Here is a 14,470-nt window from a genome sequence, read left to right on the forward strand (position 1 = left end):
TGTTTCTTGTTTAGAGATGGGGTGTCATAGAAGTTGTATAAGATGTTGGGGGGGGGCTACTCAGGAGTATTACAGATAGTCCTGGTCATTTACCTACAGGAAAGATATCAATAATATTGCAAGAGTACAGGGAAACTTTACAAGGATGTTGTCTGGACTTGAGGACATGAGCTATAGGGAAAGGTTGAAAAGCTTAGGACTTTATTCCATGGAGCAGAGGAGAATGATGGGAGCTTTGATAGAAGTATACAAAATTATAAGGATTATAGATAGGTCTAATGCAAACAGGCTTTTTTCCACTGAGGTTGGGTGAGACTAGAACTGGAGGTTATAGGTTAAAAGTGAAAGGTGAAATATTTAAGGGGAACGTGAGGGGGATTTTCTTTACTCAAGAGGGTGCGAGAGTTAGGAACAAAGTGCCAGTGGAAGTGGTGGATGTGGGTTTGATTATAAACTTTCTGAGGATTTCGATAAGTATGTAGATGGGAAGGGTAAGGAGGGTAAGTGCAGGTCAATAGGACTAAGCAGAATAGCAGTTCAGCATGGATGAGATGGGCTGAAGGTCTGTTTCTGTACTGTTGTACTCTATGACTATATGTTTGAAAATGTGCTAAAATCAGTTGGAAATGATACCCTGTCCTCTGACTTATATGGCACAAGAAAGTAGATTCCCATCTCTTTACCCTTTTGTAAATGTCAACTGCATCTCACATTTAAACAAGGAAAGATTTCTGGTCAAGGATCTACTGTGAATACAAGTTCCTACTATAGGAGATTAGTATGACTATATTCACATTGGCCTTTGCATTGGCAGATCATTCCAATATCAGTACCTTTTATTTTTATTGCTTGACTTTGGGAGATCTACACTTTGTTTTATGAAGTGTTAATTGGAGAAATTTTCTCTCTACGTACAATATGTAATTTCACAAAGAATAGGCTTGCTACTTTCACGTGCATAACAAATTTTTTATGGTAAGTACAAACGTTATTTTCCCCAGCTCATCACAATTCTGGCTCATCGGATAAATGACATCACCAATGCCATGGTGTTACTCTCCTGAAGTTCGGGAGCTAAGATCTTTTGTTATTTATTTTTGCATGTCCACTGTGCCACCTGAGTGTAATATCCAAATGGCAGAACCATGATTGTGTAATCACTGAGCAAACTGTATGCTCTTTGTGCCAGCTTCTGCAATTGCTCAGCCAGCATCCTCATCGGACTCCACCCTGAGTCAGCCGGACTGTACCCGAGTACAGTGATGACATATGTATATGCGTGACTGTGGGGCGTTGCTTGTGATAGTGACATAGTCAAAGCAGTTGATTTGCAAAGTCAATAAGTTGCTGTCAAGCAATTAGGAACTAGAAGACTAGGTGCCAGAGGCAGAAGGGCATATTTAACTTTTATTTTCTTTACATTATTTATACAAAGTAGAAATTGAATGTTTTAAAAATGATTATAGTAACACATTAACATATGCAAATGAGTTTTGATGAAGGGTCTCAGCCTAAAATGTTGACTCTTTATTCCCTTCCACGACCGCTGCCTAACCTGCTGAGTTTCTCCAGCATTTTGTGTGTGTTTCTCTGGATTTCCAGCATTTTCAGAATCTCCTGTGTTTATTTGAGTAGGTTACGTGGTCGGCACAACATTGTGGGGTGAAGGGCCTGTAATGTGCTGTAGATTTCTATATTTTATGTTTGAAGTTCTATTTTAACACATTAGTTCCGCTTCAGAAAGTGTTTTAATTTCTTTTCCCTTTAGTGCCTCAGGCTTGGCACATAATGTTGAGCTCACAAAATACACCTTCTTAAAATTCACAGTTAGCCATTGCCACAGGTATCTTAAATCACAGTTACACATCCATGGATTCTCTGAGATGTCTAAACCCTGTTCCCACTTTGCCCCAATTTGCTGGAGATTATCTAATATTTTTGGAGGCAATGATGTTAATTTGTTGTTTGAAAGATCCAAAGTGTCTAGCTGTGGTAGGTTATTAAACAGACCTGTGGGAATCTTCACAAGCTTATTGCTATTAAGAAACAAATATTTTAAATTGATTACATGATTAAAGGTACCAGGGGCAAATGTGGTCAACTGATTTTTTCCCAGGTTTAACCGCTCCAGATGGGGCATTTTGCTAAACAGATTAGCTGGCAAATATTCAAGTTTATTACTGGATAAATCAAGTATTAGCAGATTGGTCAGATTATTAAATGTATTTGAAAGTAAAGATGTCAGCATATTGCTTGATAAATCAAGCCATTCAAGTCTCTGAAGTTTACAAAACCAAGAAGGATTCACGGTTTCCAGTCTGTTTCCCTGTAAAATTAGAGAGGCTAGATTGAAAGCCCTGTTAAATACGTCCGGTGGCAATGTCGTCAGCAAATTGTTGGTTAAATCCAATACTCTCAGCTGCTGAATATTTTTTAGAACAACCGAAGAAATGTTTTCCAACAAGTTGTTTGAAAGATGAAGTTCTTGAAGCTGGAAAAGTCCAACGAAATCTTTGTCTGTTAGAGCGCTAATGTTGGTGAATTCAATCATTATGATGGTTGTCTGAGTTGGGATGTTCCGTGGGACTTTCAAAAGAGTTTCAACTGAAACACAAGTCATTGATGTGATATTGTTAGAAAAGAAGCAGGTGCAGTAATTTGGGCAATTGGTCGTGGAAAATGTAGAGGAAAAGTAGCTCAGAATCAGTACCACTGTTATCTTCAGCACATCCATTTGATCTGAAATTTGTAAGAAATAAAGGAATATTCTTATTTATGGCTAGAGTAGATAACAAGCAAAAATGAATACAAAGAACTTTCATTAAGATTTGTAATATTTTGTTTCCTTTCCTATTTTGTTTTTTGTTTTTCTCCACAAACCATTTATGTTTAAAGAAAACATCCCATTGAACAATAGATGCCCTCTCATTTACTGCTTGCATTAACTCAAGGCCCATTCAGCTGAAGCTAGAAATGGCGTCAATCACTGGGGTAGAATGACTGATTCAAAACAAAATTACTGGTAAATTGGGATTGTTTGAAAAATGGGCAAATCAATCTTGGTCCCCAATTCTCTGACCAGCATTCTTAGAACACAGGCAGGAACAATCGCTTCAGCCAATGGTCTCTGTGCCGACCAAGATGCCAAATCCTTTCTGTCTGCACATGCTCCATATCCCTCCAGTCCTTGCATATTCAGTGATCTGTCTAATTGTCTCCTAAACATCATTATCCTCACCGTTTCACCACATCATTAGCGGCGGACCAATCGATTCGAAGAGAGAGATAGCTTCACACAGGTCGGGGAGAAAAGTTTAAAAAAGGAGTGTTTCATGGGGATCTGTGCATTAGTGGCGGACTAATTGATTCATGATTCATTAGCAGGGGCAAATAAAAGTAAAGCAGGGTCAAAGCAGAGCAGCCATTGTGTGAGTGGACCAGTGTAGGAGTGGGAACTTGAGGCTTTGGCTCAAGAGGCTTTGGCGAGGAGGGACAGGTAAGTAGCAGGTAAGGCTTTTGTAGTGGTTGAATAAAATGTCACTAAATTACAGCTAATTAAATAAAGTAGGGATGATGCAGGATCAGGTGATGTGCCGTAGCTGCATGATGTGGGAGCTGGTGGACCCCATTGTGGTTCCTGGTAACCACATCTGCAGCAAGTTTTGGCTTCTCGAGGAACTCAGGCTCAAAGTTGATGACCTGGAATCTGAGCTTCAAACACTGCAGCACATCAGGGAGGGGGAGATTTACCTGGAATCTCTGTCTCAGGAGGCAGTCACATTCATTAGATTAGCTGCCTCAAATTCAGTCTGTGGTCAGGGACAGGAGGTTGTGACTGAGTGAGGCGGGTAGTGGGATCCAAGAGGCAGTGCTGGAGGAGCCTCAGCCCTTGAGCTTGTCCAACAGTTCTGAGGTTCTTGCTCCCTGTGTGGATGAGAGTGGGGACTGTAGGAAGGATGAGCAACTTAACCGTGGCACTGTAGTCCAGGGACCCATTCAAGATGGGGGAAAAAGAAAAATGTAGTGGTAATTGGGGATAGTATAGTCAGAGGAACAGAGAGAGTTCTCTGTTATGAGGATAGAGTATCCCGAAGTCTGCATTACCTGCTTGGTGCCTGGGTTTGGGACAGCTTATCTGACCAGCAGAGGAATTAACAGTGGGAGTGGAAAGATCCAGTTGTTGTGGTCCATGTGGGTAACAATGACGTAGGTAGAACAAGAAAAGAGGTTCTGCTGAGGGAATTTGAGCAGCTAGGGACTAAATTAAAAAGCAGAACCAAATCTCTGGATTACTACCTGAGCCATGTGCAAATTGGCATAGGGTCAAGAAGATTAGAGATTAGAATGCATGGCTCAAGGGTTGGTGTGGGAGAAGTGGATTTGAATTAATGGGAAATTAGCACCAGTTTTGGGGAAAGAGGGAGCTGTTCCAATGCGATGGGCTCCATCTGAACTATGATGGGAACTGGATCCTAGCGAATCGTATAACTAGGGCTGTGGGTAGGGATTTAAACTAAATAGTAGGGCAATGGGTTCAACAGATTGGAGAAGTATGGATAAAGTAAAAGAGAAAAGTGTGGATAAGGATAAAGAAAAAATAAAAGATAAAAGAGAAAAGTAAGAGTGGAGTTTGAAAAGTCAAAGGCAAAAAAGTAAAAGATTACAAGATTTGAAAAGCACAATGAGTGTAAGGACACTTTATTTGAATGCCTGTAGTATTCGAAACAAGGTCAGTGAACTTGTGGCACAAATCAATATAAATAGGTATGACTTAGTGGCCATTACAGAGACATGTTTGCAGGGTAGGGAGGATTGGGAATTAAATATCCAAGGATATCAGCTAATACGGAAGGATAGGCAGGAACGTAAGGGAGGTGGGGTAGCACTCTTATTTAAGAATGAGACCAAGGTGATAGTGAGCGACAATATAACATCTAAGGAGCAGAATGTTGAGTCCATCTGGTTAGAGATTAGGAATAGTAAAGGGAAAAAATCACTGGTGGGAGTTGTCTATTGGCCACCAAGTAACAACATTACAGTGGCACAGGCAACAAACAGAGAAATATCCGAGGCAGGTAAGAACGGAACTACAGTTATCATGGGAGACTTTAAATTGCACATAGACTGGGTGAATAAAGTTGGTCGAGGTAGTCTTGAGGAGGATTTCATAGAATGCATCCATGATGGCTTTCTTGAACAGCATGTTCCTGAACACACAAGGGAACGTATTATCTTAGATCTAACCCTGTGCAATGAGACTGGTAAATTTAGTGATCTTGTAGTTAGGGATCCTCTTGGAAAGAACGATCACACTATGATTGAATTTCTCATACAAATGGACAGTGCAATAGTTCAACTGGAAACCAGTGTATTATGCCTAAACAGTGGAGACTACAATGGGATGAGGGAGGATTTGACTAGTGTAGACTGGGAACACGGACTATATGGTGGGACAGTTGAGGAACAGTGGAAGACTTTCAAAGAGATTTTTCATGGTGCTCAACAGAAGTATATTCCAGTTGAAAGCAAGGACAGTAAGGATGGGGAGAGCCAGCCTTGGATAACTAAGGAAATAAAAGAAGGCATCTAACTGAAAACTTGTGCATAGAAAGTCACCAAGAGCAGTGGGAAAATGGAAGATAGGGAAAACTAGGCAACGAAGTACCATTAAGCCAGCAATAAAGAAAGGGTAGCTAGATTATGAAAATAAACTAGCACAATGTATAAAAATGGATAGTAAAAGTTTTTATAATTATATAAAGATGAAAGGGGTGGCTAAGGTGAATGTTGGTCCCTTGGAGGACAAGAAGGGGGTATTGATATTGGGTAATGAGGAAATTGCCAAGGCTTTGAGTGACTATTTTGTGTCAGTATTCAGAATCAGAATCAGGTTTATTATCACTGGCATGCCTTGTGAAATTTGGTGGAGGACACATCTAATATGTCAAAGAGAGATGTTATGAATGTAATGGGAGGTGAGGACCGTGATACAATAACTATCACTAAAGATGTCATGCTGAGCAAACCTGTAGGCCTAAAGATAGAGAAGTCTCCTGGTCCTGATGGAATGCATCCCATGATACTGAAAGAAATGGCAGCAATTATAGTCAAGGCTTTGGTGATAATTAACCAAAATCCTCTTGACTCTGGGCAGATCCTGGCAGATTGGAAGATGGTGAATGTCACGCCACTGTTCAAAAAAGGACGTAGGTAAAAGGCAGATAACTATAGGTCAGTTAGTTTAACATCTGTAGTTGGGAAAATGATTGAAGCTATCATTAAAGAAGAAAGAGTGAGGCATCTGCAAAGAATTGGAAGAATCAGGCAGATGTAGCATGGATTCAGCAAAGGCAGGTCTCCCAGATAAGATGTTACTTACTTGGATTTCCAGAAGGCGTTCGGTAAGGTGCCGCATAAAAGACTTATCCATGTGATAGGGATGCATGGAGTTGGGGGTGATGTATTAGCATGGATAGAGGATTGGTTAACTAATAGAAAGCAGAGAGTTGGGATATATGGGTGTTACTCTGGTTGGCAATCAGTAGTGAGTGGTGTACCACAGGGGTCGGTGCTGAGCCTGCAGCTGTTCATGATATACACTAACAATCTGGAAGAGGGGACCGAGTGTACTGTATCTAATTTTGCTGATGTTACTAAATTGAGTGGAAAAGCAAATTGTGCAAAAGATATGAAGAGTCTGCAGAGATATATAGATAGGTTAAGTGAGTAGGCAAGGGTCTGGTAGATGGAGTAAACTGTTGATAAATGTGAGGTCATCCACTTTGGAAGGGAAAATGAAAGAGCAGATTATTATTTAGGTGATAAAAAATTGCAGCAGAGGGATTTGGAGTGCATGTGCATGAATCACAAAAGGTTGGTTTGCAGGTGCAACAGGCTCACAAGAAGACAAATGGAATGTTGGCCTTCATTGCTACAGTGATTGAATTTAAGAGCAGGGCGGTGATGCTGCAACTGTGCAGGGTGTTGGTGAGGCCGCATCTGGAGTACTGCGTGCAGTTCTGGTCTCCTTACTTGAGGAAGGATATACTGGCTTTGGAGGCGGTGCAGAGGATGTTCACCAGGTTGATTCCAGAGGTGAAGGGGCTAGACAATGAGTAGAGTTTGAGTCACCTGAGACTGTACTCACTGGAATGCAGAAGAATGAGAGGAGATCTTAAAGAAGCAAATAAAATTATGAAAGGGATAGATAAGATAGAAGCAGGAAAGTTGTTTCCACTGGTAGGTGAGACTAGAACTATGGGACATAGCCTCAAGATTTGGGGGAGTAGATTTAGGACAGAGATGAGGCGGAACTGCTTTTCCCAGAGACTGGTGAATCTGTGGAATTCTCTGCCCAATGAAGCAGTGGAGGCTGCCTCAGTAAATATATTTAAGACAAGGTTGGATAGATTTTAGCATAGTTGGGGAATTAAGGGTTATGGGGAAAAGGCAGGCAGGTGGAGATGAATTCATGGCCAGATCAGCCATGATCTTATTGAATGGCGGAGCAGGCTCAACAGGCCAGATGGCCCACTCCTGCTCCTATTTCTTATGTTCTTATCTCCTGGCAGTACATTCCAGATGCCCACCACTTTCTGGCAAAAAAAAAAGATTTCTCCATCCACAGTTCAAACCTACGTGTTTGGTATTTCCACCCTTATTTGTGGCTCCTATAAATTTATATCAGGTTTTCCTTTGGCTTCTAATTCTTTAGTGAAAACAATCTTACTTCGTCCAACCTCTCCTTGTAGTTAACACTCTTATTCTGGTGAACCTCTTCTGCACCCTTTCCAAAGCCTCCACATCCTTCCTGTAATGTGGGAACTACAACATTCTAAATGTGGCCTAATTAAAGCTCTGTACTACTGCAACATGACTTCCTGACCAACCGATGAAAACAAGTGCTGGCACTTTCAGGGAGTCATGGACTTGCACCCTAAGAACCCTTTGTTAACCCAGTGCTCCTAAGCATCAACCATTTACAGTATACTTTTCCTTTATATTTAACCCCCTAAGTACCAAAATTTCACCTCACGCTTGTTGGATTCAACTTCATCTGCCAGCTCTCTCTCCATAACTGCAACTGATCTCTCTCCCGCTCTGACAACCAGCTTCGCTGTCCAACATTCCACCAATTTTTGTTCGTGCGGAGTGAAGATTCCTTATAAATGCGGTCTCGCTAAATTTACCAAGAATAATCTATTTATTGGACATTAATGTAGATGATCATGTAGGCTTGGGCAGTTTAAAGGGTTAAAACATACTGGAACTGAAAACACAGTGAAGGAGAGCAGGAAAGAGAAATGTCTCATAGGAAATGCAGGAAGTCAACCACAACAATTCTGTCAGGACATGAACAACTGATCCTAATTACTGCTTCATTAACTGGAAGGAATAATGTGAATATGAGACAAGTTCAGACCAGAAACTATGCTAAATGGTTTTATTTTGTGCATTCTAATGGTAGATGGAATAATTGAGGGTAGATTGCATTTCAGTCTTAAGAGCATTTATTGCTTCTGTTAACATAATCCTGATAATTTGGCTGTATTGGAATTCTTGCAAGTAGTTGAATGGCTTATATAATGTTTAATGGCAGAGATATTTTAGTTTTAAAGTTTGGAGCCAGTTCATTCGGTAAGTAATAAAGCATGACCCAATAGGATGTTACTTAATGATATTTTACTCATCTCAAGTTAATCTCAGAGTAGTATATGGTGATATATACATACCTAGTTAATAAAATTACTTTAAACATTTTGAACTCCATGCCTTTCAGCACATGGAGGTTTGAGCAACGCCGGAATAAATTAATTACTAGTTATTTTTAACCAACTGTAACTGAACCACCTTTCCCCCCTACCTGAAACAACATGAATTTAACAATTGGCATTTCAGCAAATATTATTTACCCTTAACCCGCTAACATAAAACACAAGCTGCTAATCCTTCTACACCCTCCTCACCCTGACTAGGTTGGGAAATAGCTAAGGCATGAGATGCTGTCTTTCTTTGTTCAGGCTCAGTGTGTGAAATGTGCCAACAGATTCACAGATAAACTTCTCATATTCATCAGGAAGAACTTACCTTGAAAAAAAGGAAGGAGAGGGAAGCGGTTAAAAAAAAAGATCAATCAATTCCATCAGAATATTCTTACCAAATTATACGTAGTCCAGGTTAACTTTGTTCTGTCTGCTTTGTGAAGTCAGTTGACGTGGAGGAGTATTCTAATGATTCAGCAGTTCTCCCTGCCCAACAAGCAACTGGTTTACTGTTCCTGTCTCAGGAAGTGAGGCTAAAATACTGGGGTTTGTCACGTTTGAAGTTACACAATTGCTGGAATGGTAACACTGCACAGGTCTCTGCAACCTTTATGCAATATTAGCTGGTTGATAATTAACTTGCTCAGAACATGCAGTACTCTTGCAGATTTTAGTACTTGCTATTTAATGTAAATATATCTCTTGAAAAAGAAGATAGTGGTGTTAAAGGACTGAAACGTGGACATATTTATCTTGCAAAATTTCCACTGTAAGCCAATCCATTGAAAACATAAAGTTCTCTCACTGAGAAGTTTGCTGTTTTAATCAATATGCATACATCTTGCTTGAGAGAGATCTGGGGCCTGCGGAATCAAGATTTTTGAAGTATTCTAAAATAACTCATTGATTCTTGTTGTAGAAATACACTGAGTGGCCACATTATAAGGCACAGGAGTGGAACCATCTGCTGTAGCCCATCCACTTCAAGGTTTGACCTGTTGTGCTTTTCGAGGTGCTCTTCTGCACACAACTGTTGTAGCACGTGGTTATTTGAGTTATTGTCATTGTCTTGAGCAATGACGATAAAGTTCTATTCTACTGTCTGCTTGAACCATCCTCGCCATTCTCCACTGAACTCTCAGGGTAGCGTAGTGGTTAGCACAACGTTTTACAGCACCAGTGACCTGGGTTCAATTCCCAAAGCTGCCTGTAAAAAGTTTGTACGTTCTTCCTATGATTGAGTGGGCTTCCCCTGGGTGCTTTGGTTTCCATCCACAGTCCAAAGGCATATTGGTTGTTGGGCTAATTGGTCATTTAATTTGTCCCATGATTAGGCTGGGATTAAATCGGGTGTTTGCTGAGCAGGATGGCTTGAAGGGGTGGAAGACCCTATTCAGTGCTGTCATCGCAATATCTCAATAATTTTTTTTTGCCCACAGAACTGCTGTTCACTAGATTTTTTTTTGTTTTCACACCATTCCCTGTAAACTAGAGACTGTTGTGTGTGAAAATTCCGGGAGATCAGCAGTTTCTGAGATACTCAAACCACCCCATCTGGCACCAACAATCATTTCGTGGTTGAAGTCACTTAGACCACATTTCTACCCTATTCTGATGTTTGAACTGAACATCTTGACCACGTCTGCATGCTTTTATGCATTGGGTTGCTGCCATGTGATTGGGTTGATTAGATATTTGTGTTGACCAGCAGGTGTACCTAATAAAGTGGGCACTTATATGCAGAATAGTGATAATTGGAAGTGATAATTCTGCACAAGTCATGATTCAGATATTTATGGATGTCTGTGCATACTAGCAAGAAATGCGTTATTTTCTGCCTTAAACAATTTTATTGTTTAAAATCACAGAGCTATCTTAAGTATTTATATTTATTGTACATTTTATTCTTGTGTACTTTCGTTATTGTCATCAGGTGCCATGCTCAGTCTGCGCTTTAACTGCCATGGCCCACACACTCCTGTTTCAGTTCAAGTGGATCAATTCATTGGTATTCATTTCCAGTTCTCTGGCTGCTGTCTCCATCGTCATTTGTCTTTGCCTTCCTCTTGCTTTCTTCCCTTCAATCTTTCCCATAATTGCCATGCATTCTAACTCCTCTTTCCTAATCGCGTTTAATGAAGTTACGTTGCCTTTTCGTGACCTCATACATTATTTCTCTTTTTGTGTTTGCTCTGTTCATGACATTCTTGTTAGATATTTATTTCATTCATGATATTCTTTGCATCCTCCTCAAAAACCACATCTCTGCTGCTTCAATTCATTTCCTCATGTTACTAGATATTGTCCAACATTCTGAACCAGATACCATAACTGAATAAACATAACATTTCAGTACTCTGAGGTGGGTTGTCATGCCTAGTTTAGTGTTGGTCAGTATATTCTTCATTCTTGTAAAGATGTCTTTTGCCATCCCTGTTCTTCTTTTGATGTCCATGTTGCACCTGCCACCTGATGTCACCCAGCTTCCTAAGTAGCAAAAGCTCTGTACTTGTTTTATGTCTTCCCCGTTTATTCTCAGCCTGCAGATAGGATTCTCCTTCTTTTTGGATATCACCATACATCCTGTCTTTTTGCAATTGATAGATAGATCCATTTTTGCACTTTCTTCAACAACTATATCAATTAAGTTTTGTAGTTCTTCCTCCATACTTGCAATTAATACAGTGTCATCCGCATATCTGAAATTATTGATGTTTTCACCACCAACTTTGATTCCCAAGATGTCTCTTAGTTTTTGTAATATTGTTTCACTGTACACATTAAACAAATCAGGGAGAAAACGCACCCTTGTCTAACGCCTCTCTTGATTTTTGTAAACTGACTCACTTCTCCATCTATTCTTTTTTTTGTAATTTATTTTTTATTTAAGTTCATCATCAAACAAACATTTCCATAAGATGTATTTCAGACATTGTACATATATATCATATAATCATATATATCACAAATCTCCACAAAGTATTTATCTGAGGTATACACTTATAGAAAAAAGCAGAAAGAAAAAACAAGCAAAGGGAGAAAACTGTGTACAAGTAGGAAGTGATCTTTTCTTTTACAACATATTCATTGATTTATGAGAATAAAATCAGGCCTATGAGGCATTATGTAGTTAAACCATTTTTCCCAGTATGAATCAAATTGTTCCAGCTTATGATTAACAGATGCTGTTATCTTCTCCATTTTGTAGATGGGTCCATTGTAATTTCCATTCATGCATTTAAAGTTGGGCTCTCCTGTGATAGCCATTTCCTAGTAAGAGTCTTTTTACCAGCCACCAACAGTATATTCATTAAATGTTTATCTCTTTTCAACCATTCTTGACGTATATATCCAAAATATATGGTCTTATTCTCTAAGGGTATTTCACATTTAAAGATGTCTTGTAGGGCATTGTGTATCCCCCTCCAATAGTTTTTGATAACAGGGCAGTCCCAAAAAATATGATAATGATTTGCATTTTGATTTCCACAATTTCTCCAGCAAACAGGGAGGCTACTATCATAATGGGATTTCTGAGGGGGTGTAATAAAATATCTTATCAAGTTTTTCCATCCAAACTCCCTCCATTTCTGTGAACTGGTACACTTCCATTGATACCTCCATATTATTGTCCATTCTTCCTCAGATATAATTATTCCTCATTCCTTCTCCCATTTTGTTCTAATGTGTGAAGTGGAATGTGTTTTAAGATTTGACAACCCCTTATACATGCCTGAAATGATTCTACTACCGTTATCTGAATTATATGCTTTTCTAAATAGCTCTATCGAGCATGTACTTGTCTTGGTTACATTTTTAAGCATCTTATTAACATATTGTCGCATCTGTAAATATCGATAAAAATCTTGTTTTTCTAATAAGTGTTTCTCTTTAAGCATTTCAAAACTAAACAGTGTTCCTTCTTTCATTATGTTGCAAGGAACTGCTATTCCTTTAGCTGTCCAGTCCTTAAATCTAGCATCCAGTTTATTCAGTGTAAAATCCGAGTCATATGCACACCATTTAAGAATTGCAATATCTCCCTCTAGACTATATTCTTTTATAGTAGTTTTCCATATTTTAAGAGTCAATTTCACCCATGGGTTATCAATAGTATTTATGTACCTTTGCAGGTTGTTATCAGCCAAAATTGCTTGTATGGGGATGGGAAGTACCCGCTCCTCAATGTTTTTCCATTGAGCGTCATATGATGGGTTACACCAGCATATCACAGCTCTCAACTGTGCTGCAAAATAATAATCTCTGAGAGAAGGTACACCCATTTCCCCTTTTCCTTTGCTAATTGCAAAGTTTTGAGAAGAACCCTAGGCCTTTTACCCTGCCAAATATACCTTGATAACATCTTGTTCCATTCATTGAATTGATTTTGATTAATCTCTATTGGTAGGGTCTGAAAGAGATATAACAGTCTGGGCAGTATATTCATTTTAATAGACTCAATCCTTGAACTGAGACTGAAAAAAGGAATCAGGTTCCATCTTGCCATATCTTCATTAATTTTTTTATATAAAGGCTGATAATTACATTCTGATAATTTTGCCAAATCTTTTGACATATTGATGCCCAAATATTTGAAAGACTCTGTGTGCCATGCCCAGGGATATCTACTTTCAATTTCTCTTGGTGGGTTATAGTAATATGAAAGTAATTGGGTTTTATCTATGTTGATCTTGTATCCTGATAATTGACCATATTGTTCAAAGGATTGCATCAATTTAGGTAAAGAGTATGTTGGTTGCCCTAGATAGATCAAAATGTCATCCGTGTAACAAGCCAATTTATGCTCTGTCCCTTTAATAGTAATTCCCCTGATATCTTCATTTTGTCTGATGTATTGAGCTAATGGTTCCAGATATAATGTGGAGGATGCCATCACGTATTTGCTGCACAAATCACTCTCTCACCTAGAGGGGTCAGTTGTGCTGTGAGGATTACATTCCTTGACTTCTCTAGTGCCTTTAACACCATCCAGCCCAAGATCTTAAGGCACAAACTAACGGAGATGGGAGTAGACTCTTACATGGTGGATTGGATAGTGGACTACTTGACAGATAGACCTCAGTATGTGCGGTTGGGAGACTGTAGGTCTGACACGGTGGTCAGCAGCACAGGGGCGCCGCAGGGAACCGTACTCTCTCCGGTCCTGTTCACCCTGTACACATCAGACTTCCAATATAACTCAGAGTCCTGCCATGTGCAGAAGTTCGCTGATGACACGGCCATAGTGGGGTGTGTCAGGAATGGACAGGAGGAGGAGTATAGGAAACTGATACAGGACTTTGTGATATGGTGCAACTCAAACTACCTGCGTCTCAATATCACCAAGACCAAGGAGATGGTGGTGGACTTTAGGAGATCTAGGCCCCATATGGAGCCAGTGATCATTAATGGAGAACGTGTGGAGCAGGTTAAGACCTACAAGTATCTGGGAGTACAGTTAGACGAGAAGCTTGACTGGACTGCCAACACAGATGCCTTGTGCAGGAAGGCACAGAGTCGAATGTACTTCCTAAGAAGGCTGGCGTCATTCAATGTCTGTAGTGAGATGCTGAAGATGTTCTATAGGTCAGTTGTGGAGAGCGCCCTCTTCTTTGTGGTGGCGTGTTGGGGAGGAAGCATTAAGAAGAGGGACGCCTCACGTCTTGATAAGCTGGTAAGGAAGGCGGGCTCTGTCGTGGGCAAAGGAC

The 14,470-nt window shown here is 39.9% G+C and overlaps 1 protein-coding gene across 1 annotated transcript; it reads right to left on the reverse strand.

Moving 5' to 3' along the window:
• Positions 1-1,381: 1,381 nt before the first annotated feature.
• LOC140725649 (uncharacterized) lies at positions 1,382-9,353 on the reverse strand. The gene is made up of 2 exons (XM_073041395.1): positions 9,158-9,353; positions 1,382-2,739 (listed from the first exon to the last, which is right to left on the reverse strand). Exon 2 carries the CDS (start codon positions 2,732-2,734, stop codon positions 1,718-1,720), a length of 1,017 nt encoding a protein of 338 aa, XP_072897496.1. The 5' UTR covers positions 2,735-2,739; positions 9,158-9,353; the 3' UTR covers positions 1,382-1,717.
• Between the last annotated feature and the right edge of the window lie 5,117 nt (positions 9,354-14,470).

Source organism: Hemitrygon akajei, chromosome 3 (assembly GCF_048418815.1).
Source record: "Hemitrygon akajei chromosome 3, sHemAka1.3, whole genome shotgun sequence".
Lineage (NCBI taxonomy): Eukaryota > Metazoa > Chordata > Chondrichthyes > Myliobatiformes > Dasyatidae > Hemitrygon > Hemitrygon akajei.